Source organism: Microchirus variegatus (genome assembly GCF_963457635.1).
Source record: "Microchirus variegatus genome assembly, chromosome: 13".
Lineage (NCBI taxonomy): Eukaryota > Metazoa > Chordata > Actinopteri > Pleuronectiformes > Soleidae > Microchirus > Microchirus variegatus.
In genome coordinates this window covers 15,341,931-15,363,571 of record NC_139814.1, presented here as the reverse complement: position 1 = coordinate 15,363,571, position 21,641 = coordinate 15,341,931, and the positions used below count along the sequence as shown (strand labels likewise).

General features: G+C 42.3%; 3 protein-coding genes across 3 annotated transcripts; 2 read left to right on the top strand and 1 right to left on the bottom strand.

Moving 5' to 3' along the window:
• Positions 1–1,965: 1,965 nt before the first annotated feature.
• klhl7 (kelch-like family member 7) lies at positions 1,966–7,454 on the top strand (the record flags this gene model as incomplete). Its single annotated transcript, XM_083899721.1, has 12 exons — positions 1,966–2,094; positions 2,342–2,448; positions 2,752–2,841; positions 2,963–3,087; positions 3,570–3,745; positions 3,872–4,046; positions 4,226–4,368; positions 4,475–4,715; positions 5,269–5,470; positions 5,709–5,806; positions 5,895–6,078; positions 6,730–7,454. The coding sequence occupies 12 exons, from the start codon at positions 1,966–1,968 to the stop codon at positions 6,893–6,895; spliced, it is 1,836 nt and encodes a 611-aa protein (XP_083755847.1). The 3' UTR covers positions 6,896–7,454.
• Positions 7,455–7,841: 387 nt separating this feature from the next.
• aste1b (asteroid homolog 1b) lies at positions 7,842–11,781 on the bottom strand (the record flags this gene model as incomplete). The annotated part of the gene is made up of 7 exons (XM_083899511.1): positions 11,722–11,781; positions 11,044–11,294; positions 10,133–10,399; positions 9,007–10,007; positions 8,690–8,921; positions 8,401–8,593; positions 7,842–8,145 (listed from the first exon to the last, which is right to left on the bottom strand). Exons 2-7 carry the CDS (start codon positions 11,279–11,281, stop codon positions 7,842–7,844), a joined length of 2,235 nt encoding a protein of 744 aa, XP_083755637.1. The 5' UTR covers positions 11,282–11,294; positions 11,722–11,781.
• A 107-nt stretch (positions 11,782–11,888) lies between these two features.
• smarcc1b (SWI/SNF related BAF chromatin remodeling complex subunit C1b) lies at positions 11,889–19,734 on the top strand (the record flags this gene model as incomplete). Its single annotated transcript, XM_083900301.1, has 28 exons — positions 11,889–12,065; positions 12,404–12,523; positions 12,979–13,064; positions 13,153–13,234; positions 13,322–13,414; positions 13,561–13,630; positions 13,714–13,783; positions 13,893–13,968; positions 14,161–14,286; positions 14,373–14,455; positions 14,544–14,650; positions 14,770–14,829; positions 14,943–14,971; positions 15,068–15,183; positions 15,274–15,345; positions 15,440–15,553; positions 15,677–15,830; positions 15,937–16,047; positions 16,144–16,203; positions 16,305–16,563; positions 16,681–16,752; positions 16,843–16,889; positions 16,971–17,070; positions 17,147–17,289; positions 17,724–17,858; positions 17,977–18,109; positions 19,285–19,371; positions 19,461–19,734. The coding sequence occupies 28 exons, from the start codon at positions 11,889–11,891 to the stop codon at positions 19,526–19,528; spliced, it is 2,850 nt and encodes a 949-aa protein (XP_083756427.1). The 3' UTR covers positions 19,529–19,734.
• Positions 19,735–21,641: the final 1,907 nt, after the last annotated feature.

Genomic DNA, 21,641 nt, shown 5'->3' with positions numbered 1-21,641 from the left:
GCTTAAAGGTGGTGCATTATGTAATAAATCTAAAGCAACTGGCCATAAAATCCTGCTAATATGTCACAGAGACTCAGGAATAATGAATAATGTTCATATAACAAACTGAACTCGCCAAAAACAACAGTGGAGCCAAAATATTTGCATTAAAAAAATATTTTGCAGACTAAATCATGTTTATGTTTTGAAATCATGTTTTGGCATGTGGTGCCACCTACTGCCGTCTACCAATCATTGCAGTCAGTAGAGTCTCAGTTGCCGAGCAACCACGGGTTGACAGTTACGTCAGAAAACGAAATCTATAAGACCTTAGTATATTGAATTTGAATGTAGTAACCTTTTTCGGCCACATTCTTACATATGGCACCTTTAAATGAAAACTCACCTATAGGTCCTTTTATAATTGTAGCCATGTTTTACTTCAGATCTCCTAAAAAAATATTTAAATTGCTTGTTTTTAATCCCCCATTGTCTCTCACTTGTGCAAACTCACAAGTTGTTGTTTTTCTTTTCAAGTTTTGTAATTTTCTTGTTTGTCAACAGATTTACTTCCATACGGGAGTGGCTGTATTAAACTATGACTTTTATTTTACTAAAATGTATTATTTAATTGCGATACAGGGGCATTATTATTATTCTTCTGCTCCTTTTCATTCAAGACTTGGACAATTTTGTGTTCATATTAAGTTGTTTTTGTTTTGTTTTTAAATTTGTGAAGGAAATGAAATAAATTACTAAACCTAAATATCATGATCGTATCGTGGTATATCTGGCGATTCCCACCCTTGGTGTACTTGTACATGCTGGACAAAAATGGGTAACATTTTGAAATTTCTCGAAAAAGAAAGCATATGAACGAATATCCCAAATACTCTCAATCTTTGTTTGAATAGATCAGCAAATGTGATCCAATGTAATGACATCTATATAAAATAGTCGTATATCCTTTTCAGGATTCGAACAAGCAATTTAATGTTATTTTTCGTCTTCCTCTTTATCATTGTTCAAAAATCGTCTTGCTGAAAGCCAGAGGAACAAAACAAAAGATTGTCTGACGAGCCGACTTTATTTTGAAAACCGGAAATGGCCCTGCTTGGTTTGGACAGTGTCACTCGGTGTACCGTAAATGAGAGAATATAGGCGCATTTCACATTTCGGAGCGGCTGATATGACCACGGGAAAACGAATGGCGGCTGGCTGGATATTTGTGCTACATCATTACTTAATAAATACCTATATTTCCAAGCAGTAAGGGCACTTCAAGGCCATGTCAAATTATATTCGTATGTATCCCACGTAGATTTATAAGATGCACTGATTTTTCTTACACTGGATTTAAGTGCGTCATGTGAAAATAATAGTTTTTTTTAAATCTACTGTGTTGTGTAACCCCCAGGGCACACTACATTCAACTGGGTTTTATAGATGTGCAATATCGACAACACACCAATAGGGTTACTAATTTTATAAATATTAACATTCATATAAAATATATAAAGCCTTAAAGGGGTGCAAGTGAAAGCCCTGTGATCCTCCTGAGAATCCAACCTAAACTGACTTCATTGCGTCACGTCTACTATTGTTCCGCTGTTATCCCTTACGTCGGTCGCTAGAGGGCGAACTTGAGTTTATCTGACCACAGCGGCACATTAGAGGAAGACACCACTGTTTACTGGAGCGAAATATTGGACATGTAGCTTGAAACTACGCTACCCTCAAATGTTCATGAGTATATCGGTGCGTGGCAGTGAGTTCATCGTAATTGTTTTCTCCTCCTAGAACGTAGAGTGTGAAGCTTCCTTTTTAAGTCGCTGCGTTTTAATTCATAAATTACACACAGCAGGCTCCTCTTGTGACTTCCTGGTACAGCTGTAAACAAAGAGTGTGTAGCTGCACGTCGGTGGCTGTTACCAGCGTCTCGTAGTAAAATTGAACCGCAGCAGTCGGACATTTACCGTTCAGAACATGACGGGGATAGCGTCTCCAGAGAAGGCGTCCACCTCCAAGAAGAAGAGCGACAGGAAATGTGCTCTCAAAGAGGAGTACAGACGGCTGTCCAGCATCATGGGAGTCATGAACAACCTGAGGAAACAGGTGTGTGTGGGTTTATATCTTCGTGGATCTTTTGGGGGACGTTTTGTATGGTTTCCTCGAGGTTAAAGTGTCTTTTCAGGGTTAAGACCTGGTTTTAATGTTAGACTTGGGTTTAGGTTAGGGTTAGGCATACCTTTTTTTCTCAATTTGGTGTGAACTTCTGGAGCATTTAACAGAAATAAATATTGAGAGTGAAGGCCATAATTTCTTGATGTGAGATAACTGTATGTGTGTGTGTTTTCTTTAGGGCACACTCTGTGATGTGACCCTGGTGGTTCAGGGGAGGCACTTTCCTGCCCACAGGGTGGTGCTCGCTGCTGCAAGCCACTTCTTCAGCCTCATGTTTACCAGTAAGTGTTCACATCAGAAACCCATTGTAGGTATTCTGTGATTTCAAATAGTTGCATGTCATATTCCATCAGGCCACAGGCACAATACAAATAACATAACCAAGAAGAACAGATCCTCTTTGTGCACAGTATGAGCGTTACAGTTCCACAGACTGACACACTCGTGCCAAGCTTTTCAAGCTGTTACATACCCGGAAAAAAAACAACTCCTACTGCAACAAAAACATCTTATGCTGCCATGGATTGTTGAACTTCCTTTTGAAAGTCATTCTCTCTCTCTCTTTTCTTCCCCCTCACCTCCAGCCAGAATGATGGAGTCGATGTCCCATGAGGTGGAGCTGAGGAGTGCTGAGCCTGAGATCATTGAGCTGCTGATTGAGTTTATCTACACGGCTCGGTAAGACCCATGTAGGAGGAAGACATTTTGATGCTGCCAAGATTTAAATTCAGAGATGTAATCACTTCTTCTTTCTGTGTTGTGTTGCATTGCTGTTGCAAATGTGCTGTGTGTTTGCCAGGATCTCAGTAAATAGCGGCAATGTTCAGTCTTTGCTGGATGCAGCCAACCAGTACCAGATTGAGCCTGTGAAGAAGATGTGCGTGGAGTTCCTAAAAGGACAGATTGATGCGACAAACTGCCTGGGTGAGAACATACAAACAGCCAGGTCAAATAAGTAAATAAATAAATAATAATCTAGTCAACCGACCTTAGGGACCATATGTCTGTGTTAATGGCTAGGTGTGCTAGCTCATTTGGTTACTTATAGAGCTGCAACTAATGATTATTTTCGTAATCGATTAATCTTTTGGTCCATAAAATGTTAAAGTTGATCAGTGTGTTTTTCAAACCTGGACTTGACGATGTTCTCAAATGTCTTGTTCTGTCCACAAACCAAAATGATTCAGTTTTAATGATTTCTTTATAATGTGAAGCAAAGAAATTCAGAAAATATTCACATTTAAGAAGCTAAAACGATCAGAAATCTTGTTTTAATAATGAAAAAAGCTTCAAACCAATTATTGATAATCGATTAATTGTTTCAGCTCTAGTTATTTAACTAGATGTTATGTTATCGTTAAGCTAGTTCTGTCTGTCAATGCTTATCCTTATTCTGTGCTCTGCAGGTATTTCGTCCCTCGCAGACTGTATGGATTGTCCTGAGTTGAAAGCAGCAGCAGAGGACTTCTTCCAGCTCCACTTCACTGAAGTCTACAAACTCGACGAGTTCCTGCATCTGGATGTGAAACAACTCACGCATCTATTACACCAGGACAAACTCACTGTTCGTGCAGAGGCTCAGGTACGCATCTTACATGCTTCAATTCTTTAGAAATGACACTTAAATGTTTCCCTAAGCCCTTTGTTGGGAAATTGCATGTTAAAATCATACTGTAATAGTAAATCATATTGTTTTTGTTCTCTTAAGATTTATGACGCAGCAGTGCGCTGGCTGAAGTACGACGTGTGTAACAGACAGCAGTACATGGTGGAGGTGTTGGGGTGTGTTCGCTTCCCCTTGGTCTCCAAAACCTTCCTGTCTAAGACGGTGCAGGGTGAGCCCCTCATCCAGGACAACCCCCAGTGTCTCAAGATGGTCATCAGTGAGTTGGATTATATCACGTACAGGCACAAAAAACATCATTGTAACTAGGAAACGGCTGACGTTGTTGCAGTTGAACATTAAGATACTACATTATTATTTAGGGTAAAAGCCTCCAATACTGATATTCTTGTGTTAACTCTGCTTTGTTGACATGAGAACCTGTGTTTTATGTTCAAGGTGGAATGCGCTACCACCTACTGTCGCTGGAGGATCGGGAGGACCTTGGAGAGAGCAGCCGACCAAGGCGGAAGAAGCACGACTACCGCATCGCTTTGTTTGGAGGCTCCCAGCCACAGTCCTGCCGCTACTTTAACCCAAAGGTACCAGACTGCTTACTCTTCTGAGCGCTACATCTGACAATGCACAATCATTGTAGATGATGTTTTATATATGTTAGCCAGCAGTATGTCTTTTATTTTCCTGCAGGACTCCAGCTGGACTGACATCCGCTGCCCATTTGAGAAGCGCAGGGACGCAACAGCTGTATTCTGGGATAACGTGGTCTACATTCTGGGTGGCTCACAGCTTTTCCCTATCAAGCGTATGGACTGCTATAACGTGCTGAAGGACAGCTGGTACTCAAAGCTGGGTCCACCCACACCACGCGATAGCTTGGCTGCCTGTCCTGCTCAGGGAAAGATCTACACATCCGGGGGTTCAGAAGTTGGTGAGCACAAGGCAGAGGATAGAGAGACATGGGGCTTTGCAAATTATGGGATTTGTGTGGGTTATATTTACCTCCACCAGGGAAGTAATGTTTCTGATGCTAATTAGCAAAATTGAGCCCACTAAACACTTGGAGCATTTCTTTGTATGCCCCCAATTGGCTTACAATAAACTAATCTCTGGATAAACAGGAATTCAGCAAATGGCTCCAGAATATTTTTGTTTTAGATGCTTACTGTATGTTACTGGATAATACGTTATAGCCTGATACAGTGTTTATACATTTATACACAGTATAACATTTTGTCACAGTGATTAAGAAAGATAAGTAGAGTATGGGTTGAAGAAAACCCCCTTAAATCTTTATTATGGGGATATATACAAGATTTTTTTTTCATTCAGAGATCATTATGAAAAAATATTGAATGCATCTATCAATAGGTAAAATAGGTAACAAGTTTCATGTGTTGTTTGAATCCTATTGATTCACCTTCACCACTTTTGCAAACATACAGTAGTAATGTGTTATATCCTGCATGTGTTTGGGTCGGCAGGTAGCTCGGCCTTAGACCTTTTCGAATGCTACGACACAAGGACGGAGTCGTGGCAGGTGAAAGCCAGCATGCTGATGGCTCGCTGCAGTCACGGCTCAGTGGAGGCCAACGGGCTCATCTACGTCTGCGGGGGAACAGTGGGCAACAATGTGTCTGGCAGGATCCTCAGCAACTGTGAGGTCTATGATCCCAGCACACAAAAGTAAGTCACACAATGTATATTTATATATACATTTATAATGTTTTATTTTTTTTCCTACAACCCTAAGTTGCGTATGTGTGAAAGTGCCATCATAATTCACAAACATTAATAATAATAGTATGAAGAACCATCCATGATGACTGCTATTTGTGTTCTTTGTTACACTGTGATCTTAGCAAATCATTAATCTCGTTGTTGTGTTAAATTTCTGTCTCTATCTCCCGCTGTCCGTCTTCAGATGGAGGGAGCTGAGTGGCATGAAAGAGGCCAGGAAGAACCACGGCCTGGTGGTGGTAAACAACAGGATCTATGCCGTTGGAGGGCAGGGACCGTTAGGTAATAAAAGTGTGAATTAAAACTTCAGTCATGAAGCAAGTGTACTGCTGGCATCTGAATTACCCTTTTTTTTTTAAATGCGTCTCAGGCGGACTGGACTCGGTGGAGTACTACGACATTGCCAGTAATGAGTGGCGAGCTGCTTGTGTGATGCCATGGCGAGGTGTGACGGTGAAGTGTGCAGCAGTCGGTGATGTCATCTATGTGCTGGCTGGGTTTCAAGGTGTGGGCCGGCTTGGACACGTCCTGGAGTACCACACTGACACCGACAGGTTAGTAACAGTCATACACTACCATTCAAAAGTTTGGGGTCACCTATACATTTATTTTAGTGTTTTCCATTAAAAGTCACTTTTATTCATCAAAAGAGTTGCAAAATGAATAGAAAATATAGTCAAGACATTGACAAGATTAGAAATAATGATTTTTATTGAAAATATTAATTTTGCCCTTTCGTCAAAGAACCAGCAAAACTGTTTTCAGCTGTGCTAACATCATTGCACAAGGGTTTTCAAATCATCCAATAGCCTTCTAACGAGATTACACACAATGTACCATTAGAACACTGGAGAGATTGCTGGAAATGGGCCTCTATACACTTATGTATAGAATGTATTTCTGATTCATTTAATATTATATTCATTGAAAAAAAGTCTTTTTCTGTCAAAAATAAGGACATTTCTAAGTGACCCCACACTTCATACACGGTAGTGCATGTGGTGAGCAGAGGTGGGAAAAGTTTAAAAAGACATAATCACTCAGTTTAGGTCTGTCTGTTTGGTCAATTTAAATGATTGTAACCACTTTTGTGACTCTTATTTTTATGGATTCAGAAGGTTTTTTGGGGTGGTGCATAGTCTGTGTGTAACTCTCCTATAGACTCATCTGTTTCTGTTTTCCTGCTTGCTTTCCTCCACGCTCAGGTGGGTGACTTGCAGCAAGGTGCGAGCATTTTCCGTCACCAGCTGCCTGATCTGTGTGGTCGACACGTGTGGAGTCAATGAAGACGAAGACATGGACCTAATAGACTCTCAGTCACACGCCGCACCCACTGCTCCTGCGTCTGACTCGGCCTCACCGTCCTCATAGGACGAGAGGATGTTTTTTTTTATGCACATACATGTGATGTTGTGAAATTGTGGCAGCCGTTATTGTGGCAAGATAGGAATTGGAGATGATTCATTTGAGTCAGTCGCCCAAAAGACACCTCATGCAAATATGAATATTCAGATGTGTACTGTGGGTAATATGTTCTTCAACCTTGTCTGGTAGCTAAACTTTTATTTGCGCCTGAGTTGTTAAAGTTACAGTGAGACACTATCCACACATTAATGTTTTAGAGGACGAAGAGACTTTTAAAGATTATTAGTTTATTTACCAAAAACAACTGCAAGTCTAATCCAGTCAGAGAAGTGAGAATTTGAGTTCCTGTCCTTTCATTTTCTTTTTTAGCTTGTGAAATTTGTACTGTTACAGAGTTTAAATATACTGTTTTTATTCGTACTTGAATCTTGGTTATCGTGTATCTGTGGACTGTTATTTAAAACTCACTCTGCAGCATTAATTAATTTGAATTAAATATTTTATTCTCAGCTGTATGTGCGTAGGAACACACTGATTGTAATTTAAAGAAAAGGCTCCAAGTTTGATTTATACATTTTAATATAAAGAGACGAGTAAACGACTCATAGCAAGCGATAAAGCTGCTGACATACAGTGGTATATTTCACAATGCGGCTTATTAAAATGACATCACAAGACTGAAAACACTGATACGTATGACTTGGTCTTGCATGACTTTAGATGGAGACATAAGTTTGAACGTTAAAAGCAGGTACAGCTAGTGCAAATCAGTTTTTAAGGGTGAAGCACAGTGGTAAACATGAAATGGTGTTAATGCTCTTGAAAATGACCACAAGTATCACTCCCTGAGCATGTTTCGTACACCACTGGAATGTCCTCCTTCATTTGGCCCCTTATGTCGACAGAATATTATTTCGTTTATCTGCCTCCCTTACCAATCATCTTTAGATGTCTACTCTCTCATCAGGAGAGCAAACCTGTTTATTTCCTCTATCCCCTGCCCACCTCCTTGAGGTCCTCTTCCTCTTCCACCTCCTCCACCTCCCCCCCTCCCTCTCCTTCCACGGCCTCTGCCTCTCCTCCCTCTCCCCCCTGCAGACGTGGAAGGATGGGCTTTGGAGCTGCAATTCTTCACAGCGTCCAAGAGGGAGGCATAGAGCTGTCCAGACAGGGAACCCCCAGCGACGAGAGATTCAGCTTCCCCTCCTCCTTTAACATACCTGAGAAGACCATGAACCAAGGTACCACTGAACAACCTGAGACACACAAGGGAAAAAGGGAGGAAATCAAATTATTAGCTTGATACTAACTTTATGACTGGATGAAATCACAAGTGTGTAATATTTTTGGATGATTTTGAACCACTGTCTGAAATTTTGTGGACTAAACCGACAGAAAGGACATAAATGACAGGTGACTGGATAATTAAAAGGAGTCATTAGTCACATGCGTGGTTCTCATAGGTGGAAAACACCCAAGTGTGCCTACTTTGTGTCCGTTTGGTGTCTTACCATGAAAGTTGAGGTTCAGGCAGTGGCAGCAGCAATAGCTGATTGAAACACAGCGCACTCCACAGGCAGGCCTGCCATTGGCTGAAACTGTGAGCCACTCCGATGTCCAAGCCCCGCCTCTCGCCTGGTCTTACACGTTGACGGTCCAGCCTTGACCACACGCCGCGCTCTGCAGCCCAGTTTACCTGTGAGACTAAGATGATGTACAGCAGCGCTGAATTTTCTAGAACTGAGGATGGAATATCGTTTTGTCTCTGTGAAGTTTGGTGAGACACAGAGCAGAACTTACCAGAATATTGGTAATGGGTCGCACCAGGCTGGTTGTTCCAGCTCAGCTCTCCATAAACCAGGCCCAGCACCATAGCCTGCAGGTGGTGCTGCGAGGGTGTCGGTGTGGCTGCTCTCAGCCAGAAACTTGTCACTGCCACAGCAAGTCTCAGGTGCACAGGGACGGCAGACAGGGACGACTCCCTCACTTCCAAGACGTCCAACAGGATGTTAAGACGCACTGCCACAGGAGCCTGTAAAAAGTTAACCGACAAAACTCGCTGTAAGACGCAAAACCATATGCTATACATATGCAAAACTATTTTATATAAGCTTTACCTGACCAAGTGTATCCAGACATATAGTAGTTCTGGGTGGATGTGCCTCCACTTGGTTTTTCTTTAAGTTCAGCTCCAGACGGTCATACTCCTCCACACTTATTGGGTCAGTGGAGCCTGGAGCATGTACTGAATCTCCACCAGCTACTCGATCAATACTCGATCCAACATTTACACCCTGCTGTGTGGGTAAATGTATACCCTGACCCCTACCACCACCACTTTGACCCCTTCGCCCTCTATCACCTCTCATCCCCTGGGCTCGGACAGCTCCACCTGCTCCCCTCTGTTGCTGTGCACTACCACCGAGACCCACGTTATCCAGGCCTCCTTTCTGTAATACCCCATATATAGCCTGACGTATCGTCCTGGCACTACAGTGGCTGCTGGGGAGTTTGCTGTTCTCCACCTGTGGAATCAGCAGTACCCTACGCATTACCAGAGCATTCACCACCAACGGGGACAACAGCCCCTGTGCTGCAGCCTGTGCAAGCCACTCTGGAAACTGTGCGAGCCCAGAGGTACGTCCTCCTGGAGCTACTTTTCCTCCAGAGAACCAGCGAGCCAGAGAGCTTGGAGAGGTGATGTGATACTCCTGCATACCTGACCAAAGCTGTGAACTGAGACTACCTTTCTGTCCTCTTTTGCCTCCACCACCTTGATCTCCCATTAGCCGGCTCACTTCCTCCAGAGCTTCTGCCGGGCTTGAAAAAGAGGACAGCCAGAGAAGGAGGCCCTCAATGCGGGAGCTTGGACCTTTACCCTTGCCACCACCTCTCCCTAACGTGTTGACGTCTAACAGAGCAAGGAGTGTTTCCGCATCTTTTGGAGTGCCATAGTCATTACCAGTAAGGACAGCACACAAGGGTAGCAGCTCCTGGTTCATGCCTCCAAAGTGGCGACAGAGGCCGTTCGTGGTGTAGCACCGAGCTGAGATGTAACGATTCGAGGCTTTCCCGTTAAGATTGGTCCACTGGAAAAAACGGTGTGGCAGGTAACCACCTATGATGAGACAAAGAGAACAAAAACAACATGGACTGACTATAAAAGCATGGTAACTGAAATAAGGTCATTACACTGGGCTATTTGAATTAAGTTATAATAATAAATCCTGGCACTACCCACACCTGGCAAGTCAAAGATATAAAAGTCACTGTCATTGGTCAGAACTGGACATTTCCACTGATGAGCCAAACATGCAATCTCCCAGTCGGCCTCTGCTGGACACTGGACGACTGGGACTCCTCTCTGCATGAGGACCTGAATGAAGACATTGCTTGTGAGGATGGGGAGAACGGAGCCATTGCGACCGTGAGATAAATGATCTGCCTCCTTTATTTTGGACTGGAGACGTTGTCGCAGAGTGGCGAACTTCTTGTCGCTGGGATCCATACCTAAAAATCATAACAGACAAGACATACAGATTTGTGAGCGTTACAACTGCAGATAAGACACATTCAAGTTATAGCTTATAGCAGCTATAAACAAACTGTTTGTGTTTGACCCAATTTGTTCATCAAATTACTTTTTCATTCCAGTTTATTATACACATTTAAACTGATTGATAATGATACTATCTTACAACCACAAGACGGCAAATTAATGCATTTTGGCATGTAGACAAAACAATCTGCTTAAGTTCAAACAAGTGACTTTTAACGTGGCATGGTTGGCGCCAAACATCTTTTTATAGATGCCAGAAAACTGGTTTGAAATTAACAACAGTAATAACCACTTGTTACCATTCAAGTATGCAAATACCATGTCTGAACATGGTATTTGTATGTAGTTGTATTATATGCCACTCCTGCCACTTAATAAGATGTCCTGTGTACATAATTCTCACAATTACATGTTATTATTATGATACAGAAAACTATGATTCTTAAACAGAGATTTGTTTTTAAACTATGCACTGTAGGAGTTTAAGAATGGCATAATGTTTAGCCCAACTTGTCGAGTAAAAATCTAGATAGTAAAGTAAAATGTCATACGGATCATCAAGATTCTGACTGACTTGTACTTCGTCCTCACTTACCTCCATCCAGTACCACATAGGGCTGGATGTTGCAGGCTGCCAGTGCAGACAAGAACTGGGTGAGCAGGCAAGCAAATGCATCGTAGTCGCCTCCATGGCTCAGGTCCAAACAGTGGGTAAGGTAGAGGCGGAAATACAGACTGCAGCCATCAATGACCAGGCGGCTGTCCCTGAACTTCACATCTTTGAGGAAGTTACTGTTCCCTTCCACATAAGTGGTCAGACCATGGACACCCATTGGACCTCAGGGCCTAGGTAGAACATGCAGAGGTTGTTAATGGGGTGTTATTACTTACTTAGAGGTGATGGTGCTTCACTCCATCTCAACTGCCTTGTGGGCTGGTCCATTGTTTTGCAGTTAGACAATACCATGATAACAAACTTGCTGCCGTTATTTTAAAATGAAGTGTCACAATCCCCAGTGAACACAGGTCAAACATCGCAGCAAGACAAACAATGTAATAAAAAGAAGGCATTCGAAGACTGTTCAAATACAAACAATCCTCCTTCCAGTCACTTTATAGCTCTTGTTTACATGTTCTGCGCAGTTACTTCCTTTAAATATTCAAAGGACTCAAAGGTCCCAGCCGCAACAAATTAATATCCTCTACAATGCAAAACCCCCACATTTGATATGTGTAACGCTTGTGAGTCTAAGAAAAAAACAACCAAACATACCATTAAACTTGAACAGTGCTTGAAAATAGAAGAAAAGCGACAAGAAAGCAGGAAACCTTGAATTGCGACAACTGCGCTGCAGTCTCGCGAGAGAGTGCGAGAACACAGAGGCTAGCGAGCGCGCTAGCCAGTTTTGTTCTCCCGTTTGAAATTAATCTCGTTTTATTATGGCCACAATGTCCGGAGGAACAAATCTCGGTATTACCGGGACGAGTCACACCAGCTCCGGGGTGGCGGCGCATCGGAAAAAAGACAGTAGTCTGTCCTTCAGGTTCTGGGAGAGTCCGGATACTTTAGCCCAACTGGAGGTGGTGCGACAGTGGATCGGGAAGCACTACAAAAAGGTAGGAGCTGGGTCGGAAGCTAGCTATAAGCTAGCCGCCCCCTGCTAGCAAGCCCAGTGGCTCATATTGTAAACAAACGGCTCGTGTTGGATAACTTTACTTTTACACTGGCTAGGAAGATTGGTGTTTAAAATGAAGATGCAAAACTGATTTTTATAATTTGCTAAATTTTGGAGGCTATCGAGCCCAGGCACTGCCAAGCTGTGAGACTACCGTTAAATGTAGGAAAACAATGGTGACATTTCACGTTGTAATTGAAATTGTTGTTTATTTTTTAAAACAAATGTGTTTTTAAAAATAATCATATGCTCCTATTTAAACGTATGCCTGTCTGTTAGTTTGTGTTGGTGGATGCTCCATCATGTCAGGTCCTGGCTGCAGTCACCGTGCAGCTTCTCCAGTTCCAGGAAGATGCTTTTGGCCGACAAGCAACCAGTCCTGCGCTTACCAAACTGTCTGTGAGTGTGTGACACACTTTCACTCTAAAGTTATAAATCACAGATTCCTGCTGGTCCTTTTGCATATTAGATTCATGATGCAGGTTTCTCTAGTCTTCCTGTGGGTGTAGTGAGGTGGTTAACATTAATATATAGTATTGTTGTGCGACTAAAATCAAAATGTAGAGAAAGAATTCAAACAGTGCAATCCTCCATCAATGTCAGTTTCCCACAGTTCAATAGGTTAGCAATCGTATTTTAATACAAAATCTAAGCTAATAATTATCTTCCATGGGTCATAACATATGCCCAGTCTGACTTCTGCTCACAGGCAAACAAATACATGTGGACCATTAACATAACCTCCTGTTTAAACTTATTTATGTTAGTTCTTTTTACAAGGAGGAAAGTCTATAATGGATAGTGGGTTAAATCACACAAAACAAAAGATGGCATTTGTTGTAATTTTGCTATAGGCACAGTGCTTCTTGGACTTGAGACCAGGTGGCGGACTCTGCCACATTCTTGGAACTGCTTACAAGTTCAAGGCCGAGCAAGGCTGGTGAGTGTCAAACCTGGTGGCACATCGCCATTTTACAGCCATATTCCTTGCTTAGAATTTCTCTTTTCTCCTCCCCATACGCTCACAGGCGGAGGTTTGATTTGCAGAACCCCTCAAGAACTGAGAGGAATGTGGAGATGTTTGGTGCAATAAAAGAGGCAATGATCCAGGTGAGAATGGCGCACACATACTCTGATACCAGAGTATATACTACAGAAACGCCACTGAACATGCACCTCTCTTTTGTCCGTCTACAGAACAGCTGTATGTCACTACCTGTGGTATATTTGGACTCCACACTGGATCAGGAGTTGACAAGCAGATTGACCAATATCATCACCAATCACAAGGTAAAAAGGGTAGGGTTTGGAGTAGGTCAACATAATTGGTAAAGATAATGCCGGTATGTTTATATGAAGTTAAAAAAAATAGCATTGTGTGTATTCATGGAAACGTACTGAATGTAGCTCCAGTCACGTGTCTGTCTTTTGTACAGGGTACGCTCACTGAGGACCGAACGCTCGCCAGTCACCACATCTACCCTTTGCCTGCTTCTGCAGAGGAAGGTTAGTTACAGTTAGTATACAATTCATTGTATAATAAACACCGAGAGCTGTTGTGAACCTATTTTGACCACCTACATTTTCAGACGAATGGATGCGTCCCGTCATGCGAAAAGACAAGCATGTCTTAGTGCACTGGGGCATGCACCCTGACAGGTAATGCACAGGAATACATATTTTACTCTCACTCACACACACACACACACACACACACACACACACTTGTTTTGATTTCAAAAGTTATATTTCTTTTCCTTTTTTATAGTTACGACAGCTGGTTATCCTCAAGTGATGTTGAAGGAGAGGTTGAAGAGCCCCCGCATCCAGACAGACCCTGGAGGGTGAGAAATCCTATAATGCATTCAACAATAATCGGATTAAACATTTATGCACATTAACCTTGTGTATTTGGTTTGCTCTGGAGCAGATTGATTTGCTTACATGTGGGTTAATTTTTGGACAATGATGAGCTGCACCAGCACACGCTTCCCTGCACCTTACTCTGTACTTGTGTGTGTTTTTGTTTGTTCCAGGTCCATGCTAGTTGGGTTCTAGATACCGATGTTTTCAACGAGTGGATGAATGAGGAAGACTATTATGTGGATGAGGGGAATCTACCATTAATCTTTCGCCAGCGTATTCTCCTCCAAGATGACCAGGTTTGTGTGCAGCTGCACAAGATGCCTGGAAGACTACAACTTCTTTATAAACATGATGGGTCTCGAAACTCCACTGTCTCTTTCAGGATGCAAAGTCCACACCGTCAAAAAAGAGAAGACGATCCCCCTCACCTCCCTCTTCTGAAGGCAGGAAGAAAGGAAAGAAAGGGTAAGAACCATCCGGGTGAATGAGGATGTACTTTTGCTGTGACGTATCCATGCAAGGTTTTGTAACACCATTTTTTCGGCTCAAACAGAAGAAGACGAGGACAACAGGAGGAGGAGCCAGAAGAGGATCTGACCAAAGACATGGAGGACCCTACTCCTGTTCCTAATATGGAGGAGGTCATGCTACCCAAGAATGGTAAACTACTCAAAGATGTCAACTTTCACTTGAAAATGTTGAAGTTTATTTTGAAGGTCCATATGTGTTATGTAATCCATATTTATTTGCCTTTTTTTTTCTTTACTCCATTTGTGAAGTCAACCTTAAGAAAGACAGTGAGAATACACCCGTCAAAGGAGGCACTATGACTGACCTGGGTGAGCTTTTATTTATTTATTAAATATTCCCAAATAAATGGTGAATGTGTTAAATATGCACTATGCTCTTGTTTGTGCATAAACCTTGATTTTCTTCACTCTTTCTTATTCAGACGAACAGGAGGATGATTTTCTTGGAAGGGTAAATACATTTTTCTCTGATCAAAATCTTTCTAACTTTAGTAAGTCTTTGGTGTGCTAATGAAGAAAAAAAATTGGGATTTGTGTGTGTGTACAGGAGGATGAAGAGGGAAGAGGAGAGATGCCACGGCTATCAGAGGGCGAGGACAGTATCACAGAACAAACTCATCACATTATCATACCAAGCTTCACATCTTGGTTCAATTACAACAGGTAAACCAACTCGTACACTTTGTCTTTCACCAACACGGGTGACATGTCTCGCGTTACTGCACAAACTAACCGAAAATGCACCTTTCGCAGCGTTCATTTAATCGAGAAACGGGCTCTTCCTGAATTCTTTAATGGAAAGAACAAATCAAAGTCTCCAGAAATGTGAGTAGTGCTGCTGACATTCAGACATCCCCCATCAGCTTAAATGATGAAAAATGCCTCACCAAAAGCATTAAATCATCCTTGTACATTGCAGCTACTTGGCGTACCGCAACTTCATGATCGACACGTACCGGCTTAACCCCCAGGAGTACCTCAGTTCAACATCCTGTAGACGCAACCTCACTGGAGACGTCTGTGCTGTCATCAGGTAGAGCTTTCAGCAGGGAAATGTGTTCATACATGAAGAATGTTTGCACCTTTTAAGCTGACATCTGTGGAAGCAGCTTTTCAGCTGCGTAATAATAAAAAAAAATATATCCCATGTGTTCAGGGTTCATGCATTTTTGGAGCAGTGGGGTTTGATTAATTACCAAGTGGATGCAGAGAGCAGACCCCTCCCAATGGGGCCCCCACCCACTCCTCATTTCAACGTACTGGCTGACACACCGTCCGGTCTCGCCCCCCTACAGCACAAACCCCTGCAGGTAAAAAAACAAAACAGACACACACAAAGTGGATATGCATAGCATGTAAACATGGATTGGCATGAGATGTCTCCTGATGAACTGTGGTGCTCACTCACTCTTGCAGGTGACCGCGTCGCAGCATATGTTGTATTTCCCAGAAAAGAGCAGAGAAAAGCCGTCAGACTGCCTGAACTTTGGTCTGCGCCCGGACATTTACACCAGGAAACACCCTAAGGTCTCAACCAGCAATACAAATAAGCCGATTATTCAATTTTACTATAATATATTAGGCATTTTTTAGATATAATAAGTATTTTGTTTTTCTTCTCAGACTAAAGGAGCCAGTGCAGGAAGGGAATGGACAGAGCAAGAGACACTCTTGCTATTAGAGGTAAAGCAATCACTTCTGTTTTTGGATTTGGGGTATGGCTTTTATATAGTTTTGCAACCATTTTCCTGTTGGTCTGTATCTGTCTCCCTTGTCTCTCTCAGGCATTAGAGGTTTACAGAGATGACTGGAACAAAGTGTCCGAGCACGTTGGTTCCAGAACGCAGGACGAGTGCATCCTCCACTTCCTCCGTCTGCCAATAGAAGACCCTTATCTGGAGGACTCTTCGGCCTCTCTGGGTCCTCTGGCATATCAACCCGTGCCTTTCAGTCAATCGGAAAACCCTGTTATGAGCACCGTGGCCTTCCTGGCGTCTGTGGTCGACCCACGGGTGGCGTCATCTGCAGCCAAGGCCGCACTGGGTGAGCATGCATAGGGATGAGGATTATTTTGTGTGTAGTTATGGTCATAGTAAAGTCAGAGACAGTTAGGTGTCCAGTTATAATCTGGAGTGTGTGAATCGACCTCTTTGTCTGCAGAGGAGTTTTCCAGAGTCCAGGAAGACTCGGCGGATAAGATCTCGGAAATGTCCAACCAGCCTGAAAAAACAGGTAAGTCTTTTGTACATAGACACATAATCACACTAGATGTAATCGTTTTCTTCGTCCAATTTATAATGTATATGTTTATTGTCCCATTAGAATTGATGGATCCAGAAAAAATTGAGCCAATCTCTGCCTCCCAACTGGTATAAAACAATAAAAGCTTGTGAAGTGTTTTAGTGTGCATGCTGGTGGTTTTTGTAGCTTAAGTGTGTGTGTGTGTTTAGGTCACTGGAACAACAGATGGCAACATGGAACCCAGTGGAGCGAAACTGGAGGGAGATCTAGTCAAAAGGGAAAATATAGAAAATATGCTTGAGACAGATGGTAGGTAAATTTGTGCAATATGTATCTAGTGTAATTAACTGCTGACTGCATTAACGGAGTCCTGTCTATCATCTAGGAAGGGGCGATGATGACGAGAGCATAGGGCAGCGAGAGGGAGACGGGGATGAGGGGAGAAGGACGATGGAGCTGGATCTAGTGGAGGCCAGCGTTACCACGGCAGCAGCTGCTGCTCTCGCCTCAGCTGCCACAAAGGCCAAGGTAAAGTCCCATCCTCTCGCCTCAACCACAGCAGCGCTAAGTGAAGTAACGGGTGTCTACTCGTCTCCTAGCAACCAAAATGAACACAGTGTGTAGAGAAGGAGATAATCTAATACTGTATGTACATAATTAAAATGGCTATTGAATGTTGCGCTGCAGAGGGAAAAAATTAAATGACCCTGTCATCTGCCTTCACTACTGTAGTTGTTCTAGTATCATTAGTAGTCACACTGAATATGTCCACTAGAGGGTGTATTTCTTCACCAGGAAGCATAGATTATATTATACCAAACTATTGTAGATGAAATATAGTTATTTTTTATGAAGAGATCTTCAACCAGACAAGCCGTTGTCAGTTGGCGTAGTTTTATCTAATTTTGCTTTTAACGTCAACATTCTATAAACTTCTGTCTTTTCCCCTTGCATATTCACAGCACTTGGCGGCAGTGGAAGAGAGGAAGATCAAGTCCCTGGTGGCGCTGCTGGTGGAGACTCAGATGAAGAAGCTAGAGATCAAGCTGAGGCACTTTGAGGAGCTGGAGACCATTATGGATCGTGAGAAAGAAGCTGTGAGTGAATATGATGCCTGGCGTACATTAGAAAGTTTTTTGTTGTTGTCCAAAAGCAACATTAGGACGTCGACTTTCTTTCACGGTTCCTCGTCTGTGTGTGCGTGTGTTGATGCAGCTGGAGCAGCAGAGGCAGCAGCTCCTTTCAGAGAGACAGACTTTTCACACAGAACAGCTGAAGCAAGCAGAGATGAAGGTCCGCCAGCAGAGGGAGCAGCAGGGGCAGCCTGGATACACAATGCCCCATTCAGGTCAGGCCACACACACAACATTGACTTCCCTTCACTGTACAGCCTGACCAAAGCCTTAGCCCTAACCTTAACCTAACCACAGCTCAAATATTAGCCTTAAACTTGACCAGTTCCTCAGAAATGTTTGGTTTTTATGTAATAAAGTATACACACACACCTAATATCACCTTTTAATGTCACAAGGTATCAGTAAACAAATTCCTTCTCTGTGTGTTGTTGTTGTTAGGAGTCTCTTTTGGTAGCCTAACAGATACAAAACTGCAGACCCTGTATGTAATTATGCTACATCCAAGTGGGTTGACTTTGACTGAACACTTACCTGTTATATTTGTGACCTGTCAACTCAGAATGTCCTGTGTATGATGTGTATGTCATGATCACAGGTTTAGGAGCTGCTGAGCTCACTAGTGGGGGAAAAACAGTAGATAAAAGCGTCCAGCTGACGGCACTCTTGATTTACTTCAAAGCTTGTTCTTTATGGCGTTACATTTGTGTCTTTATTATTCACTCAAGCAAAATATATTTGAGAGCAAGAATATATATATCTGCAAGCAAAAAATATATATTTGCTAGCAAAAAATATATTTGAGTGCAAAAACATTAGCTTTGCTAGCAAAAAGATATATTTGCTAGTAAAAGATATATTTGCTAGCAAAAAAAATATATTTGCTAGCAAAAAATTTATTTGAGAGCCAAAAAAATAGATTTGCAAGCAATAAATAAATACATTTGAGAGCAAAAGAGAATAGGTTGCAAGCTTGTAAGTTCAAAAGTTGTGCTTGCAACTTGTGCACTTAATGGGCGGGGCCTACACTGATGGACGACAGAAGAGTTTCTATTGGTTGCCTTTGAACTGGCTGAAGAGGGAAAAACAAGAGCAATATCCTAAATGTATGACACAGCTGAGTGAATAAACGACACAAATGTATCTCCATAGTTCTTCGGCTAAAAAGGCTTCAGCCGAGGTGAAAGAGAACGGGTTTATTACTAGTTTGACATTGTCACAGTGGGGAGTTCTGTTCGCTGACAAAGACAAATGACTCAGAGATGTCCCTTTTCCTCTTGGACTCATGTGTGACTTGATGCATACATTATGTTACATGTCTGTTATACTTTTATTTTGGTCTGACGTGATCAACTGCACCAACTCTACTCTTAACATTTGACTTCCTCAGGCCAGTCAATGCCCAACCGGATGATGACCAGTGGAGGCAGCACACAGTCGATGGCTCCCAGACACCCTGGAGCTCCCAATGGCATGTGTGAGTATCCTTTACTGTTGTCATGAATTTGTGTCGTTCCTAATATGTTTTCTGGTCGCATTCTCACAAACTACAAACTATTTCCTCAGACCCGTCCTCACAGGCTGATGGGATCACACCAGCTCAGCCCGGTCCTCCCGCGTCCACGCACAGCTGAAATAACTACAGAACAAGACACACAAACACTCACGTTTCATCAATCCTCCTACCAGCTGGGGATACAAAATTAAAAATGTAACACGGGCATAAATGTTCCGGAAACAGCAGCTTAAAAGTTTAAAAGTCTGTAAAATCCTCAGCAGTCTTTATAAATATTGAAATATTTGTTCTCTGATGTCAGAGTTGAGAGATTTGCAGATTGAACTCAACTCAATAAAGTTTTTTTTTTTTTATATGAAGCTTTGGTTTTCTTCTTTGTCCTCGTTTAGTTGGATGATTCGTTCAAACCGTTTAACATCCATTAATGTCAAGGTGGGACTGTCTATACTTTCAGTTTGTTCACTCAATCAGAATTTAAACATCTTATGACGCAAGAACAGCTATGTGCTATTTTCCTTGAAGAAGTAGAGGACCAAACTGTATTTTCACTTTAACCTGAAGAAAGAAGTGGCTCATTATTGTCTCAAAACACTAACTCCAGTTTCATCTTACACATTAGGAGATAAAAAAAAAACAAGAACTACAGAAGTGGACCAACCTGTTACCGCACCAAACACGGCATCAAAGAAGGCACGGGTCATCAACAGGTCACTTTACACACTATAAAGAAAGACATTTATTGAGGCCCTGGTGGAAAAGGTAGAAATAATAATAAAAAAAACATTTATGTTGTAGAAAAGGCGAAATTTATAGCTCCAATTCTTTTTTACTTGAAGGTACAGATCAATCAAAAGAGTGATGTTGTCCCTCAAAAACAAAAAAGCTATGACACTTATATTGGTAACCACTGCCATATTGTAGCCTTTATCATGGTATTTATAGTTTCATAAGCAGCAACTCCTTTTTTCCCAGAGTGCTGCAACATTGGACACACGTATCATTTGCACTGGGGGGCATTTGGACATCCTGTCCACCCCTCACTGTTCAACACGGGAACACAGGATGAAAAAAAAAACGGACGTGGCAGTGAGCTTGGCGGCGATTTCGACGCGCTATTCTTCCTCGGCGAGGTCCATCTGTTTGTCTTTCATGAGGAAATACTTGTACTTCCTTGCCATGTAGTCGGGAACAGTAACATCTGCTGTCAATGCAGAGCCTAATACAGCAAATAATCAGATTGCTATAGGAGGCATGTACTGCATTTTTCATGGCTGATGATGTGTGTGTGTGTGTGTGTGGTGGTGGAAAAAGCAATTTCGTTCTGCTCCGTTTGGCATTGCATCAATGAACCTTTTTATGTTTCTCTTCTCAGTGCTCACCCACTGTCTCTCCACCCTTTCCTCCCCCTTACCTTCTCTCATCCTTCCAGCTCCTTGTTCAAAACTATTATGTCAGACTCAGTTTGGAGGATAATTGATGTGGAAACAGCAGGGATGCTGCTCACTGCAGGAGCCAGTAGTTGTTTACCAATCCGCGCGATATTTGATCTGGATTATTTCATAATTTACAGTAGATGTACAGTAGACAGGGTTTATTTCCCCATTGCTCTTTGTGAGAGAAAGGTGAGGAAGAGTCACAGCAGTGTTCACATACATGAACCTGGGAGTTTTGTTGAATTCTTTGGGTGGTAGAGGAAAACGAAGAAAGAAATGGTGTGAAAAGTGATGTTTAGTGGGGAAAGAGCGAGGAAGAGAAAGAAACTGTAAACAATGTGGTGAAAACTAGACTTTTTTAATACTATTTATTTAGAAAGTTGGAAACAAGAAGACGTAATACGTCCCCACAACATTAGAAATACATGGGTGCACACACACATTCTTGCACTTGCTGCATACTGAGGACCGGGTACAAAGTCCAGACCAGCATTTCCACTTTATAAATCAACGCAATTACAAATATCTGCTTCATGGATGACATCTATAAAGAACAACTGGGTGCAGTACCATAACATGTCTGCAGAGCAAAAAGTGTGTGAAACACCAGGGCTGGAAAATGGTTTTTTTGTACCAAATTGAGGACCTCTGTTAAAAAAAACCCAGAGTATACCATGTTTACAACCTCAGGAAGTGATTTAATGAAAACAAAGGAGGTGAGGACCGGCCAAAATGTCCACACTTAAACGTAAAATGTAAAAAGACCTCGTTTTGTTGGTTGAAAACCCTCACTGGTCC